At 35.8% G+C, this 17,720-nt stretch overlaps 2 protein-coding genes across 2 annotated transcripts in view; both read left to right on the top strand.

Annotated features, from left to right (window-relative positions):
* Window positions 1-17,720, top strand: part of LOC128922828 (uncharacterized) — a 334,204-nt gene that overhangs the window by 205,997 nt on the left and 110,487 nt on the right. The window lies entirely within an intron of this gene.
* On the top strand, window positions 14,034-15,458 carry LOC128922829 (uncharacterized). Its single transcript, XM_054234854.1, has 3 exons — window positions 14,034-14,776; window positions 14,850-14,985; window positions 15,065-15,458. The coding sequence occupies exons 1-3, from the start codon at window positions 14,537-14,539 to the stop codon at window positions 15,283-15,285; spliced, it is 597 nt and encodes a 198-aa protein (XP_054090829.1). The 5' UTR covers window positions 14,034-14,536; the 3' UTR covers window positions 15,286-15,458.

The raw sequence follows: 17,720 nt of genomic DNA on the forward strand, positions 1-17,720 counted from the left end.
TCATAAGAGGCTGCGCGAGCTGACGACAAGGCCAATTTGTTTGCACCAATTTCGCAACAAAAACAACACATATACCTCAACTAACTCCAACGAGTGCCTTAAAGTCCCCAGCAAGCCCAGCTCCACAACTGGCCGTTGCGTTATAATTTATTTAATGACGCCTTTTTGTTGTGCCTGATCAGCGATCAACTGCAATCGGCGATCGCTCAGATCTCCAGTACACCGGGCAGTGGCAGTGGTGGCGGCATCGATCAATGCTGTTGATTTCTGCCACAGTTGTTGAGTAATTTTCATTTTTATTTTACTGTTGTATCCTTAAGTATTCCATCAGCGCGGCAAGATCGAATGCTGTCAGTGGGATGTTGATGCAAATTTATGATCTACATTTGCTGCCTTGCATTGGCAGCGTGCGTGCTGTAGACGTAGTAGAAGGTGTCTTGCTGCTATGGGGGACTACTGCATCCTTATAGATGCAGGCGCTGTCGGTGGCTTTTGTTTGATTCTTTTTTCGTTTTATTTCTTATTGCTGTTCTCCGTTCAATAGCAATAATCATAAAATGTTGTAAATGCATTTTTAAATAGTGCGATTAAAATAAAATATTACTGCATTTTCGACGTTTTAAGCAAAAACAGTGCGATTTTGTGTGGAAAAACTGCTTTTGAAATCGATTTGTGGCCATACATATACATATATATGTACTTCAAATGCCTTGGATATGTGAGGAAGTGAGGAAAGAAAAGGTGGCGATCACTGCCTATTTTGGTTTGAGGAACTTTGGAATACTATGCGCTAGGGTCTATTATACACAGAAAATCATATGGTTTGGAATGGGAAGTCTTAAATGTGGATCCAACCCATCTAATTCTTAGTTTTGATCGCTAGGACGTAGTTAGAATACGCACTGAATACCACAAAATCCAGCCGAATTTGATTCCCAAAGACAGGAAGATAACGCTACAGGAAATTTGCAAGTAGAGAACAAGCTCTTTAAACTCTCCTGTTATATGTTTTGGGACATAACTCTCGTTGATTAGTGTTATTGAGTGTAATGAACGACCGATCAAAGTGATCTCACAAATAGGAATTTCTTATTCCTAACATAAAACTTTTTGAATTGTTTAATTTTTTCAATGCCACTGAGTGATTCAGAGAGAACATGGTAGTGTGATGCGATTCCAGTCCCGATGGTATCACAATGGTTCTCCTAAGGTCTATGTGCGCCGTCTGCCATCCACCATACCCGCCTGTCTATTCCTATCATGGAATTTGGTTACAAATAAAGACATGGCGGAAACCCTTCACACTACCATGAAGACGTCATATGTCAGTCTTTGAAAGAAACGCAGTACTCTCTGATCCGGTTCAGAGAGGACATGGTAGTGCGAAGAGTTTCCGCTCCCGGCAGTATCACAATGGTTCTCCTAAGGTCTAGGTGCGCCGTCTGACATCCACCATATCTGTCTATCTATTCCTACCATGGAATTTGGTTACAATTAAAGTCGTGACTAAACTGTAGGAAGCTTTCTAATGTCAATCCTTAGAAGCAACCCATTACTCTCTGATCCCTTCAGTAGACGGATTGCGGACTCGGATTTTCGTCCAGCCGAGGGTTGTCAAGTCGTCAGTATTCCTGAAAATTTGTTGATGTTATATTATGGATGAGGTTTGTAAGGTATTTTGAACTTGATTTTCTAAAAGCGAACAACGTGAACAACGGCCTTTCTTGAAAAAATGTACTTTTCAGTTCACAATGTTTGCAGGCGGAGTTTTTCGAGAGCTTCATTGTGCAACTAAATGGACTCCATTGAGCTCTAGTGTGAGAAATTATGAAATTTATTTTCAAACTTTTTTGGCTTCTTAACGAATATTATTTACGACTCCATTAGTCGTGAAACTGGAGAAATGAGCTCACAATTCCCTACACAGTCTAGTTTGGTTCAGAGTTCCGTTCGGTGTGGTTCGACACTCACCTCATGGATGCGGCTGAGGAATATTTTAGGGTATCACTAGACTAACTTTAGTATATCCGCACTTTCTTCATTTCTTGTAACGGTAAATCGATCTCTTACTGCTTTCCTTGACTTATTCGACAAAATTTCGTTACATTTCTGCTTTCCTCTATTTAGAATGAAAATTTTGAAGTGAAAATTTCTATTTTTAGATCTAATCTAAGAATATACGTTTCGTTGGCGAGATCGATATTAGTATTAAGAGCGAGTTATTTACTATAACGAAACAATTTGTTGGGCTGGTCAAGTTACTGCTTTCCTTGACTTCTTCGACAAACTTTCGATCCATTTCTACTTATTATAGAATGAAGATTTTGAAGTGAAATTTTATATTTCTAGATCTAATCTAAGAAAATATGTTCCGTTAGCGGGATCGACTTTACTATTAAGGGCGAGTTATTCACTATAATGAAACAACTTGTTGGGTTAGCCGACCTGCCTACCCTTCTTCTTCTTCTTCTCCATTGATCTCAAAGTAATATAGGTTAGTGGAACATGCTAAATGCAAAATCATTAGGTTCAACAAGCAATTTCGTTGTTTTATTTACTCAGTCCATAAATTGGCACCATAAATATGATGTTATGTTCAGTAAGCATTTAATTGAGCTATTAAGTTTAGGAAAATCAGCACAATAATTTAGACCACAGAGTGTAATCACCAGCAGAAACGACAGATGGCCAAAGCAAATATTTAGCTACGAGCAAAGCAGGCACCAACATGACGATGTATGTGTTCTACACTAAAAATACACATACATATATATATATATATGCATATACACAGATATGACCCAAAGGACACACTGTGCAACACATCGCAATGTCACGGCAACAAACAATTAACACCAGAACCACAAAATGAGTAGCAAACAACGGTTGCTAAAGAAATGTATTCATGCCACTGGATGCACTAACGGCATTTAAGATATTTTAGACCACCTACATGCCACCCCCACAGGCACTAATAGGCATAAATAGTTTGGTGAATTTACATTTTAGTTAGTGCACAGCGCATAGTTGACGACAAATGAACGCAAACAAGCGCTGCTGCAACAACAATAATAACAGCAGCTACAACAACAACAACAGTAGCAATAAGGATCTAAGGACCCGGCTAAAAACGACCAGTTGGCACAGCATGTGCGACAATTGGCGACACAGCAGTATGCAATACAAGCGGCCGTCCGGCAGTTGAATTATGCGAACAGACACAGTTATGTACGAGTATGTCAGCCGATTATGCTGCAACGAATCGAAACAGTTCCGCTATGTTTAACTGTCATTTGTGCGAAAATTGAGTCAAGCGATACTTGATTGTACCAAAGAAAAAGCAGTTCAACTTACTCAAGTTGTTGTTATTGTTGTTTTTCATTCTTATATTTTTGTTGTTGCTGTTGCCAGTGACATCCCGGCGCGTCCTTGCCACCCAGTAGTACACATTTAAGGTAGTTTTTGTATGGCAACTGTTTGCCCTGCAACCTGCTGTTCACTCAACTCGGCTGTGCCTTGTATGCTAGAGAGTCTGTGTTAGTGCTAGTGTGCGTGCGTGTGTGTGTGGCAAATCGATGAAGACATCAAACTGAGCGATGTGATCGATTGGCAACGCACTTTTGATTCTACGTTGCTTTACATATTCTCGTTTTGCTGCTATGATTGTTGTTGTTGTTGTGCCGTATCAACTGGCAATGATAGTGAAATACGCACAAACAACAACAAGCAGCATCACAGTGTCCTGCCGTGTTGGCGTTGCCAATTCGATTTTGTAGCGCTTCAGCTGGCAGCGCACCTGCGAACCTTCGATCCTCATCCGCGTCACACAAAGCGATCCGCTCGCAAACGCTGGCTGTGCGCGTCGCTACCAAAATTGTTTAACTGTCTGTTATATGTATATATATGTGTGTGCATGTTGCTTAGCGAATTTAATTAAATCCGTTTTGCGTTGAACGGCAATATATCGCCGCTTGTGGTTGCTGTTGTTGTTCTTGCGTTTATTTACCTTATAATTCGCTTGTTGCCTCGGCCTCTATGTTGTTTTGTGTTGTTGTCGAGAAGTAGGTGGACGCGGTTTAGTCCTATTGGTTTTGCTTCGTTATGTACAAAATTATGTGGTTTAAAGCGAAATTAGCCGAAGATTAGGTTATAATTATGCCGTTGAAATGCATTATGCACTCTAATTAGTAGTCGTTTGGAGTTGTGAAGTTTCGAACGGAAGTAGGTTATACGGCTTTTAGTGGAATGGGATCTTTTGGTTTAAATGAGCGTAAATTTCACGAAATGTTGTTTTAATTAGAAAGTCTTCATTAATATCTCTTTGTTAACATCTTTGGGTGAAGGAAATTTTGTGTTTGAGATAAACGAGCACAATATTTTTTTTTTACCACGAGAACTACGAGAACCCTTACCTTGACGTAATCGATAGTTGAACAAATTTTAGATAGCCAAGACAAATAAAAAGTATAGACCTTCCTTGATAAATCATGGATCAACACTTTACTAGTCCCTCATAAATGGTAACTCTATGGACCTGATGTATGTTATCATAAATGATAGTGGTGACGAATAGAAACCCATATGATCCAGGGTTCTTTCCTGCGCTCTACTTCATGTTAGCTGATAAATGACAAGACTAGCGAGATGTCATCGCCTAATGAATGCCATGGGACTATTTTTTGAGACATAACTATGCAAGGATGTTCAACATAAACGATCTGAGGACCATAAGTAGAATAGTCAAGAATATACGATAGTTGAAGCAACAATTTTAACAAAGAAGAAGATTTTAAAAGTGTACTTTCAATATAACTCCGAAACGCGAATCCGAATTCGTCGAACCGACAAACCAGTCTGTAGACTTCACAAGTGTGTTGAAAGTTTCCTATCAAGGTTGGACAGCGAACAGAATGATCCGTTACGACCAGATTCAGTTTGATGAAAAGCGAGGGGACATTATTTAAGCATTTCCTCTTCCAGGTCCAGCATTCGACAGACTACGGTTAAAACACCTCAAACACAGTTAAACAAAGTGGTTTATTATAACGTGAGGGCCTTTTGGTTTGTTAGGAGTATTCTGGTGTCCCAAAGGACAGTTGATTGGCGTTGGAACCGCTTAGCCGTTATAGCCGAATCGATGATAGCGCGCCAATCCTCTCTTTCCTTCGCAGTTCGGTGCCAGTTAGAGATCCCAAGTGTAACCAGGTCGCTGTCCAACGGAGAGGAATGTTTTCGTCCATTCGGACAACATGACCTAGCCGCTGTCTTTTTATTCGCTGAACTATGTCAATGTCGTCGTTCCATCCTCTGCGGTATTTGCCGTTGCCAATGTTCTGAGGACTCTCGAAAACTCCTAGTGTCGTCTCATCTGATATTGACATCGTCCACGCTTCTGCACCATAAAACAGGACGGGAATGATAAGCGTCTTATAGAGTTTGATTTTGGTTCGTTGGGAGAGGACTTTGCTTTTCTATTGCCTACTCAGTCCCAAGTAGCACCTGTTGGCAAGAGTAATTCTGCGCGGGATTTCGAGGCTGACATTGTTGGTGTTGTTGATGCTGGTTCCAGGTACGAACAGTGACGTGGGAGCCAAGACGAAAGGACAGTTAACTAAGTGAAATATTCAGCTGACGAGGAGATCTGACTCCTAATTCAACCTAACCTAACATTATATTACAAAATTACTGTGACTGATATTTTCAGTCGCTACAACAACAATAACAATAATTACGGAATAGTATTCTTGGGACTAAATGAGTCCCTAAACGCTTTTCAAAGAGGTTGTTCCAAGTACTTTAAATGGTCTACTGTTCTGTATGCCATCTCACAGTTCTTGAGTCTTGGTGAGAATGTGAGATGCAGCAGAGATTCGATTTAAAGGAAAAATATAAAATTTTTAGAAATGCGAGCTCTTAAAATCGAACTAAAATAATAAATTTTCTAAACATATATAAAAAATTTTATTTATAATCAAAAAGGGGAATAAAGTGATTACTTAAAAATCAGAAATATTTTAATTAAAACTATTTGTAATTGCTGAATCAGTAAACTGAGTAACATATTACTTCTTCATATTAGCATATTTATAAATTTCTGGTATTTAAACGTACATACATATGTCTATAGACTACAGCATACCTAGCGTTCGAATGAAAGTGCTTGAATACTATTGTTAAGTAATTTCTTGAAAATGAAATGTGAAATTGGCATTCACCCTTAACACATAAACATAATTATGCAAAAGAGTGAATAATTCTGCAGAATTATGGAATTCAGAAATGCATTTACCGCTATATTTGCAGATATTTGTATTCTTAGAACAACAAGCAATCCGGTAATCAATCAAACTATGCAAAATTTTAAGCGAAAATTATTGAAAAACGAAGAATAATAAGCAAATGCAAGGAATAAATGGAAAAACAGTAGCAGGAGCAACAAGAGGGACCACAGGTATTTTAAATGATTTTCATTGAAAATTTGCAAAACAAATCGGGGAAACAAATATTGAATAATACAAATAATCTTCACTTATGATCTTCATAGTGGATGAGTGTGTGTTTGCAGAGTCGAGCAGTCAATAAGTGTCCCACACAGATCCATCATAAGACAGATCGATCGCTCTCCATGGACCAGTGAGCAACACACAACTACTTTAGTTCAACACCACCAGCAACAACAAAAAGCAAATAATAATGATGGCAATGGTGGACACTGGTGGACATTGGTTGTTGTTTTTGTTGTTGCTACTGACGATAGAGTTATAAGTGACAGCAAGTATGTGGCATTAAGCAATTGTTAAGCAAATTTTCACTCCTTCATGGTAAATTTGACGAGCTGCTGAGCTACCTTCAGACACGACGAAGTGCTGAAAATTCCTTAAGGACAACAACTTAGCTCGCTCTATGTACACGTATATATGTATGTGTGGATGTAAGTGAGTGAGTACGTGCAACAATAAATGAAACAATAAAATGAATATTGTTGGAATGTGCACATTGCTACCGGGAAGACGAAAACGACACCCGCGCACCAACACCCGCCGCGTTGAGCTACTGATGCAGCGCGCCAGGATGTCTGTAGGCTAAACGAACCACTATTGTTTGTGCTCCTACACACAACAGTGTAGGAATGCAGGAATGTGCCTCTTTATCTGTGTTTGTGTTTGAGTATACAGAAGGATATTAGCTAGTCTTTTATTAACCATTCAGTAGTCGTAAAATCACAAAAAGCGACAACTTGTGCATATTTTACTGACACTTGACAATGCAAGCAACTGTCGAACGATCATAAATGCAGCTCGGTGCATATGTAAATATGTAATAGACGTAGTTGCTGGTTGGTATTAACCCGTCAGGGAGGTGTTAGGTTAGTTGTAAACAGATTCATTGCTTGAAATTTGAAGAAATATTGAGTTAAATGTTAACTGGTTCCGTTTATACTAGTTTCGGACTAGTCGACAGAGATGTTTTTTAGTGTGGTAACTTCATTAAGGCTCTATTACCATAATCTATTTGATTTTATTACAATTTTCCGACAAAAAATGCTCTACTAGTAACCATGGAACTCTAAAGTCCTATATTGGCAATATGACCTATGACCCATAACTCACAACCGATCCGATTATTAAAGTAAAAGTAGTTTTATCGGGTATTATACCTACATTAACTAAGGGGATATTTTAAACTTTTGATTTAAGGATTTCATTGAGAAATTCTGACAGATAGACAGTATATATCATCAAACTGTGTATGAAAAAGTAAATATCTTTAATCTCATAACTGTTTTGAAGGCCTCAGAACCTTTCTATGTAAAGGATTTCAAAAGAGCCTTCTTCCAGATGAACTTCTTCGAAATATCGTCCATTCAATTAAGACAGAGGATTTGCATTTAAGCGATTAAGATGCCTCAAGGAGAGAAGGGGTTAAAAATAGAATCCCCTTTGAAAATGGACTATATCCAAATATTGTTAGTTGAATTAAGATAGATGATCCCCTTCAAGCAATCAAAATGCCTTTAGGATAGATAAGATCCCTCTAATTCAACACCTTAAGGAAATAGGAGATACTCTAACTCTAGATCACTTATGGAACGTCGGACTTTGAGTTCAAATTTAATTGATAAAGCTCAGGAAACATCACGAGCGATTTTGGAGTCCCCAATATACGATATACATGACTTTCAAACTGTAGAATGATCAAATGGCATAAAAATACCCGAGAGTCTATCAATTTCAAAGAGGAAGCCTCTTCCATTCACTTTCCTACAGGGTTGCTACCAAAAGCAAACTCTAGCAAACTGCTGACAGTTTTGAGAAGTCAAACTCACACCAAAGTGTGAAATATTGAAAACTCTGCTGTGAACTGTGACTTCTAACGAAAACTAGCGGCACTTGTACACACACATCATCACAGCTCCTAAGCGTACAAATTCTTGTGAAAGTGTTAATGTCGCACAATTTTATGGCCATGCGTATTGCTCAGCCAGTTAAGCCAAGAGTAGCCACTTGCCGACATTTGATTTTTTATCAATAAAATGGCATAAAAGCAAAATTTTTAACGACTTTGAAACTATGTGGCATGCACATTCAGAGTTTTTCATAGTTTCAAGTTCACAAATATGTGCCAAGGCACTACTGACAGCTCCTCCAGTTAGCTGCCAGTTGCCAATTGGCGCTGTTGGTTGTTTGCTGTCAACGCTTTATGGCACCTTTAAATCACTTTTGCCACTTTTCATTGCTGATATATTAATATGTACACTGCTTTAAGTATAATGCCCACATAAATGATATGGCTTTATGGAAAAGTTAGCACCTCATTTGTGTAAAATGAGCACATAACTACAAATAACTGTTGAAGCGAAGTGCTCGAGTGGTAAAATAAGAATGTTTCCTTCAAACATTTATGTAGTGCTAAAATGCCAAGCGCGCCTCATAACAATCACCTGCTGCCGCCGCTCATTCACCGCTCTCAACTCATAATCGCCGATGATCCTCATTGATCGCCAACATGCGATCTTCGCATTTATAACCTGCTTGTGTTCTTTATTGAATTTCTTATTTTATGTACACTAAATTGGGGGCTTTGTTTAGCTTCCATTTAACTCAGCTCCTTTAGTGCTTCCTTCCTTTTGTTGGCTTGTTTTGTGGAATTGTCATATTTTTGCATGATCAGTGTTATGATCATTGTGTAGTCGATGAAGCGATCTTGTTTATCGACATCTTTACTGCCGCCGCTATGATGATTGTACTACTATAAATTTAAAAATCGGCGGGTGTTGACTTTTTAAGTATTGGTATTCACAGTTTTATGACTCGAAATGTTGGAGGATGTGCTGCTCGTAAGGATGTGTGATTTTATAGTAATTTTGGAAATTGAATTGGAGCATATTTTCAGTTTTCAATTTGAGTGTTGATTTGACAGATGTTTAATAAAAAAATTATTCTTTCTAAAAGATTGTAAATTATATGTTCCAAATGTATGACCTTAGGTTCAAATGTTTTAATAAGAATAAATAAGACCCAACAGATGAGTTCTTTGTTCCTTATAAGCTCGTAAGCTAAGGTTTGAATCTTGTTAATTAAATATTGGTAACTATTCTTCAAGTATTTGGTTTTGAAATGACGTAGACGCAGTATATAGAAGGCTTATAGTGTGAAATATCGTTAAAATGTCAAAAGCTTGAGAGGAAATAAGCTTCGGAAGCTTTTGAAAGCATCCAACATCTGGTTGTTTTCAAACCAGCAAGCAAAAAGTTTTACAAAAGTCTATCTTGGACAACTCTTTCTCAGAAGTGATTCTAAAGCTCAATCTAACCCATTTACGATTCCTTAAAAAACTAAAAACGATTTCAGACAGTAGATTAAATCAAATCACCCATTCCAATCATAACTCATTTCATATCAGACTACATCAAAATCAGTATCTACTGGAAATATTTAGTTAGAGACTCATTCACTTTGAATAATGTTATCGAGTTTATAAGTTCTAAGGATCTTCAGTTTTTTCAGGAGGCTTCTGTTCAGCTGGGAAAGTCGGGAAACATATAAGACTAGACAGAGGCTTTTCTTGGATAGTTCTATATCAGTAAGAAGGCTATCTTCAGCTTATTAATGTTGAGCCGAATTTTTTGAATAAATAAATTGGGGAGGAAAGACAGACCCACGATGTTATCAGTGCTTGTTGAATTAATGCGAAGAAATCCGATTTTGACTTTGGTTTATTTTTACATGGAAGTTTTCTCATATTTTTAGAACCGATTTAATAGTAGTGACTCTTGAACCAGAATTCCGATGATTCTTTTCGAGATAAGATCTTATTCCATGAATGAGTAATGTATTTAGAAGTTAAAAGGGCTTCGCGGTCGAAGGGTTTGTCTGAGTTGAATTTGGTATTAAAATTGACGAAACTTAGATCAGACAATCAAACTTAGCGTCCGTCGAGCCTGCTTCAATTTTCATGCTGAGGTTTGTACTAGATGCCAGTGGAACAAGTCGGAATCAGAATGCACGCGAAGAGATCTTTAACCGATCGCTTTTCACCGGCCTGTGAAGTGGAGTTTGAAGTTTGAAAGATCTTCAACAACCGTTCCACATTTAAAGACCTTGAAATTTACATAACTTTAAGCGACTGGGGATTTTAATAGGTAATTATCGAATTAGCGGTGACGGAAAATCAGAAGCTAAATTCTAGAGGCCGGATCTGTTTCGGGTTTCCGGAAGACGATCTTTTCGACGTTTCTCTAAAGTTCTCATATTTTACTGCTCTTCATACAGTCTACTGAACTAAACTACTGTTTGAGAACTCATGCCGCCACCTACTGCCCAAAACTCAAGGTGCTAGATAACAACAACAAATCGACATCACGAGCGAAATGCCGAACAAAAAGTTGCAACAAAGCCAACAAACGATTACTCATCGCGAACAGCGCAGTGTTAAATGAACTGCTTTTTTTTGCAAAGGCAATAAGCACAACTAATTGCAACATATGGACACATACAGATGGGTACTAACTCATAGTAATGGGCACATACCAAACGAACAACAAAACTAATCATTAAACATATAGAATCTAATAGAATGCAACGTACACACCTGGCACCGGTGGACCACACAATTTTCATGTACGAACAATACTTTTGCCACATTGTAAAGCGACGGAAAAATTTACAACAACAACAACACTATTACAATATTACTATCAATTAACAAAAGCGAAAAACGAAAAACGAAAAACGTAAATGAAAATGAAAAACGGCAAAAGGACATCATGAAAGTAATAATGTAAAAAAATTAAGCGTGAACTTTACGCATATTAAGAGGGGCACGCATGCGCAGTGGCAAACCAGCCAAGAGCTCGCACTCATACATACAAATATTTGACTTATATGTGTGTATTAAAACTGAGAAACTGCCTGATCTACACACACATAGAAATATATAGCCTGCTAAAGGACCTCAGTACTCTGAGGCACTGAGTTGGCTTTCCACGCACTCTCTTTACTCTACTGCCGACTGGCTCTCTCTCAGGCGGCTCGAACTCAGCTGTCAACTCGATAGTATAGCCGTTCTAATCTTCACTTAAGACTTAAATACAATTTATATATTTTTTCTAATTTTTCTTCAAGGTAGTCTGAATATGTTAAATTGCTTTTCCGCCTTCGATTTTTCAACACAAAATTTTCAATGAATTTTGTCCAAGAAATTTCGAAATTTTTCAACGAATGTTAATCAGCAGAAAATTCAGTGCTAATGAAGCGTATGTAAGAGCTGAAGAGCAAATTTCTTATATGTGTGTGAACTGCTCTCCTTTAAAGTCCTGTCGAAATGTGAGAGTGTGTATTCTAGTTCTCATTGAGTATGCGCGCGCTTGTTCATTCATATTCAAAACATTCCAATTAATTTTTTTTGGCCACATTTAATGTGCTTATGACAGTTAGTACGATTAGTATGTCGAATGGTCGATAGGATTGACTGCCGCAGGACGTGGCAACGCGTTGTTGTTGGCCATTTTGTTGCTGTTGTACGCCAACGCAGCGGGTAACCACAACTAAATATATTTTGGGTGACAGGATATTCAGAAATACATATCCAACTATCAATATATATATATGGGTGTATGTGCCTGTGGTTATTATTTGTAATAAGGTGTCAATGGGCACATATTTGCCTTGCCTCTAGCCGCAAGCGCACTTATGTAAATTCTTGTTTATGTATGTATATGTGTATGAATGAGTATCCATGTGATTATTCGTGAAGTATGTATGTCGTTTAAAGCGTTTACGCTTTTCTAACCTTAATTTGCCCATTGACACTTTTCAATTATCGTTCTCGCTGAAGCATGCGATTTTCACACATAAATTTACTGGTTTATATTCAGAAATTAGTATGCCGTTACACTTATTCCAGATACATATGTAGATATATATATAAATATACATACATACGCTCTTATCAAGCTGAGAGTTGTTCTATGTGATTATACTAATCTAGTGGACTCCAGCGGAAGTACAGCAATTTTGTGGCGCGATTAAAATAATATGGACGGTTTAGTACACGTTGAGCTATTAAATCGCATAACGATTTATAAACTATATAGTAGAACTAGCTTCATATCTTGAGAAGGCAACTGATATTGAAACCATTTTAAACTAAAATATTTGAGTCTGCTCTTTGTAATATGTTCTTGGTACAACTTCCGGCAAAGTATGTTAGTAGATTTTAGAACTATTCATATTGAATTGTGACTCATTAATACCACGATAACCTAGGTAACCCTGTAAGATACTCGCACCAATTCGCAATGCGTTGAATATAAATATAGCTCTGGTTCTTTGCCATTTCTATAAACTGTTTTCTGCATACAGTGTATACGTCCTGTAGTTTTTTAAGATATACCGTCTCTAATGGTTGAAAGTAGAAAATTCACAAAGATAATCTCATCATTCGCAGCATTTATCTTTCGATGATCTACGAACTACTGTTTCAAGCTACAGTTGAAGTTATTGATCATTCTTTATAGTCCATAAAAATTCAGGGACAGCCGGTAATGACTAACTTTTCCAGTAGCAGCGCCCTTGGTACCGGCCAGACTTGCCACGGCCTTTTCTCTAGCTCTTTCTGTACTCTACTGATATCTGCTTTAAATCAAATCTGTGATTATGAGATAGAACAATTGGTTTTCGTAATAGATCTACGATTATATTATAGTATCTTAGTATTCAAAGCTATGAAGTGATTGACCTAAGCCTTTTTTGTAAAACAATTCTGACATATAGATATAGATAAAATGCTTCATGTTTGAAATACTCAATTGAGCTTCGTTTTTCATTAGGGATACTACACAGAGCCAAAAACTTCACCTATAATCAATAAGATTGACTTCTAAAAAAGCTTTTAGGGCGAGGAGAGCTAGGGGGGGAAAAATTGAAGAAAATTTTACTAGAATGTCTTCTTAATTTTAGCTTAAATTTCTTCTAAAATCTATTGAAAAGAAACCCGGCTGAAAATAAAAAGATAACTTCTTATTTATTAATTTGTTTTTGTAATTTTGTCAAAAAATTCAATGGTAAGAAGAAATCTACTTGTTTTTATGAGAAAACTATTAAAGAGCAAATCAATAAGGACATCCACTTATTTTTACTAGAACCTTATTAAATTTATTAAAAAGAAAAACCTTTTATTTTAAAAAGAGTTCTTATTAATTTAAAATTTGCTATTAACGTCTCAAAATGCGTACATACATACATATTAATGTTTGTATATTGCATCAGCCAATTTAAAAAAAAAAAATTGGCGACAGTGATATTCTTTTTATCCCGTTGCTTTGTTGTGCGTACATACGTACAAATTAATGTATGTATGTACATATATTGCATCAGCTAACTTAGAAAAATTTTACTTGGCGGCAGTGATTTTCTTTTTATCCCGTTGCTTTTTTGTGAAGTTGTGAAGTGTCACATTTCAGTTGCTCTTGTGTTGTATTGCGTGTTAGTTGTGTTATTATATTAGTTGTATTATTATATTATATTCAAAATGTGCGATATATATGGTGAACCAAGCCAAGGAAACGATGAATTCTTGGAATTATTAAAATCTTGGGGCCTGCTAAATGAAATAATTGATACCCTGATTGAACGGGGGGTTAATTCCTTTCTCATTCTTGAGAAAATGCAAATTGACGACGTTGACGCTTTTTTCAATAGATGTGACGCAAAATATTTCGGAGAACGCATAAAATTTAAAGCCGGTTTAAAGGAGTGGCGAACAAAAAAGGTAAGATGATTCCTTTATTTTTAAATTATCAATTCTGTTTATAGAGCTATGCACAACACAAGTAATCGCCCAAGAAAAAACTTTAATTTTGCTCTAAAAGCCAAATTTTAAGTAATTTTAATTTGAAAGTTAGTGTGTGGATTCTGTTTTTAAGGGTATTCCATTTATTTGTGACCAAGAGACACAAACTGCAAACACCGAAGTCTTAGATTGGCTGAAAAAAATATCCAGTGATTTGTCTTCCGTCAAATCGGGAGAATGTAGTATGCTACCTTGTTCGCCTCAAACGAAGAATTTCAATCTACGCGAGCTTTTAAAAACATCAGTAAAGGGACAACTTGCTTTAAGTTATCAAGAAAAACATGGCTACTTGGACAGTAGAAACCAAAAAAATTTAACACATTGCATCGTTGACAACTATATTGGTTTAGGACGCAAAATGCAATACTCAGATATGAGGGAATGGGCGAATGAAATTGTTGCGGTATTTCCTAAAGAAAAGAAGGTAAGGTAATTGCACGAATTCGATTATAACTACTAAAAACTTACAACATTTTTTTGTTACTCTTATATATTAGGAATTTTACTTTTTGGAAAGAAAAATGGGAAAAAAGAATCCGAGTGGTAAATTGTTCTCGCGTTGGGCTAATGCCATAAAGTTGGAAAACAAAGCCAATCCTGTTACCCAGGAAGCTTATGAAGATGTTTTTGACGGTGTGCAATACTTTTTACTCCTACTTTATAAAATAATTTGTAGTTTTAACAATATTTAATTTAACTTCTTGCACTGCAGATAACGTTTTGGAAAAAAAGTGTTGGTTGGCACATAACTGCACACCTTGGGAAAAAGTTAAAAAGTTTTGGTTAGATACATGCACGTTTAGAAATAAATGTAAGGGATCTCTATCGGATTTGCTAGCAGACTGGCCGCGCTACAATGACTTTAACGGTTACGAATTGGTAAGAAAAAAGCACAAAGTATTTATTTACAAATTAAACATTATTCAATTATAACAGGTTGATATTGATTTTAATGACATGCATCCAGATATTGGAAACGAGTTGTTATTAAAACTTGACAAGTTTTATAAAGTAATCCTTCCTGTCTTAAATGCGGAAGTAAAAGACCAAGCCAGCCGAGAGTTACTACTTTCGAAACTCATTTACAAAGATTTATCAAATGGTAAAAAAACATGAAAAACAATATTAAAATATTTATATATTGGATTAATTTATAATTCCAGATTCTAAATATTGCATTGTGTTGTTACTGCTCCATGCGGTTCTTCAACCACAGCGTCGGAGTAAAACCCACAAACCAACGATTGGTGACGCTCAATCAGAGTTTATAATACTAGCAACTACACCAAATGATATATTACCAAAGATTTCGTCCAAAATTGAGCAATACGCGATTGAAAAACAGCATTTGCAGCCTTACATCATTGCAGTAGGTGAGGACTATACAAGTATATCAGAATTCTTTATATTTTGCGACGGGCTTAAGTGGAAGTGCCCCACTTTAATGAAATGCGTCGACTGTATTATTAAGTTCAGTTATGTATTCCAAATTGAATATTCCCATAACAGCAAGCAAGTTTGGGCATTTTTAGAACAATACTTTTTTGGGCTTAAGTCTGAAGATTTTCCTTCAGTTTCAAATTTACTCAGCAAGTTAGATAACTAATTTTTTATTTTCTTTCTTTTCTTTTTAATTGTTAAAAATGTCCAAATTTGCTTGCTATTTATGTCACAAACCCCCCACTTAACTTCATGTTTACTTATAAATCATTTAAAGGAAGATCATGGGCTTCAGTCCAAATATTTCACAATGTGTATAGGTTTCGAAAGCACTTAGAAAAGCATAAAACTGTGAGTTTTTCCTCGGTAAATAATGATTTAGGTCAATCTTTAGTTTCTCAAGAGCCACTTACACAATTACAGTATCGTGATGAGTATCCACATCCAAGTATAATATCCAGAATAAATATTCCTTTATCTCTGGGAATCAAATCAGCTATAAGATTTGCGAATTCAGTTATAACTAATAACTTTTTTCAAGCCGAAATTGTTTGTAAAGAACAATGTCCTATTACAAAAGAAATTTACATTTCATCATTAAATTTATCCGATTTGAATTCATATAAAAAAACAGATTCCGTTATTTTCCGAGGAAAAACGTTCAAAATTGGACACATTGTTTCAGTTACTAAAGACAGTTTTCTTATTTACGAAATATGCGATTTCTTAATAAGCGAAAATAATATTAGTATTGTAGTGAAAAGTCATAGTTGTCTAAATTTTTCTGAGAGATTTCAATCATATTTGGTTGGCAGTGAAAAACATAATTACACTCTCATCAAATTTGATTCTTTAGATGGTCCGCCAATAGATTTTTATGTTTTAAATAATGGTCTTAAAGTTATAAGAGCCAACAAATATTGGTAAAAATACCTTTCATACAATTACAAGTTTGTCAATTATTTATGTTATAAAAATTACCAGGAAGTATGTAAAATCAATTTTAATTATATATACATAAGTATTTAAACTAGCTATAGTTATGCTAATGCTGAATTAAAAAATAAAAAAAGTTATAAAAAAACTCGTGTTATATTTATTTTCAGAAAGTATTAATTTCAATTTAGGGGAAAATAACATCAAATTGATAAGATCATCGGCTTGTTAAAATTAAGATGATGTTCCAATAATAATTAAGGCTTCCCATCTTATTTATGTTAAGGAGAGTTTCTGCTTAGTTTTACGGGTTATCTATTTGATTTTATTAAGAAGCGTTTCCTCTTAATTCTAAGGGTCACCTTCTTAATAATATTGAAAAGGTTTTCACCTTAGTTTTATAGGTTATCTATTAAATTTCACTGAAAAGGATATCATCTAAATTCTAAGCGTCATCTCCTAAATTATATTGAAAAGGTTTTCACCTTAGTTTAACGTTTTATCTTCACATTTTTATTAAGAAGTGATATCCAGTAATAATAAGATGGGCATCTTATTGGAGAGAAATTTAATAGGAATCTTCTAAACTTTGTTCTAATTTACAGGGCATTTTAGGTGGCCATTTCGCTCTGTGTATAATAAACGATTTTTAAATTGTCATTACCATTAATATTCCGTTTTTTAGACAGTTGAAATCTTTTAAAATATAGCGGTTAGCTATTAGATCATTTTTTAGACAAAATATCGGTATTTTACTTATTTTTGTTTATCTGAGAAATTTTACTGTCAAATCTGTACACTAATGTTTTGCGAAAGGCAATATGAAATACGAATCAACATAATCCACAAAAAAACTTTGAGTTAGAGAGACTTCGGCTTATGGAAGGTAATTTGTTTGACTTCTATTGCCAATTCATGAGTTTGAGTTATGGAGAACTTCTAGTTATAGAAATTCGAGTTATGGAAGTTGAATTGTAATTCTATGAACTTGA

The sequence above is a fragment of the Zeugodacus cucurbitae genome, chromosome 6 (genome assembly GCF_028554725.1).
Source record: "Zeugodacus cucurbitae isolate PBARC_wt_2022May chromosome 6, idZeuCucr1.2, whole genome shotgun sequence".
Taxonomy (NCBI): Eukaryota; Metazoa; Arthropoda; class Insecta; order Diptera; family Tephritidae; genus Zeugodacus; species Zeugodacus cucurbitae.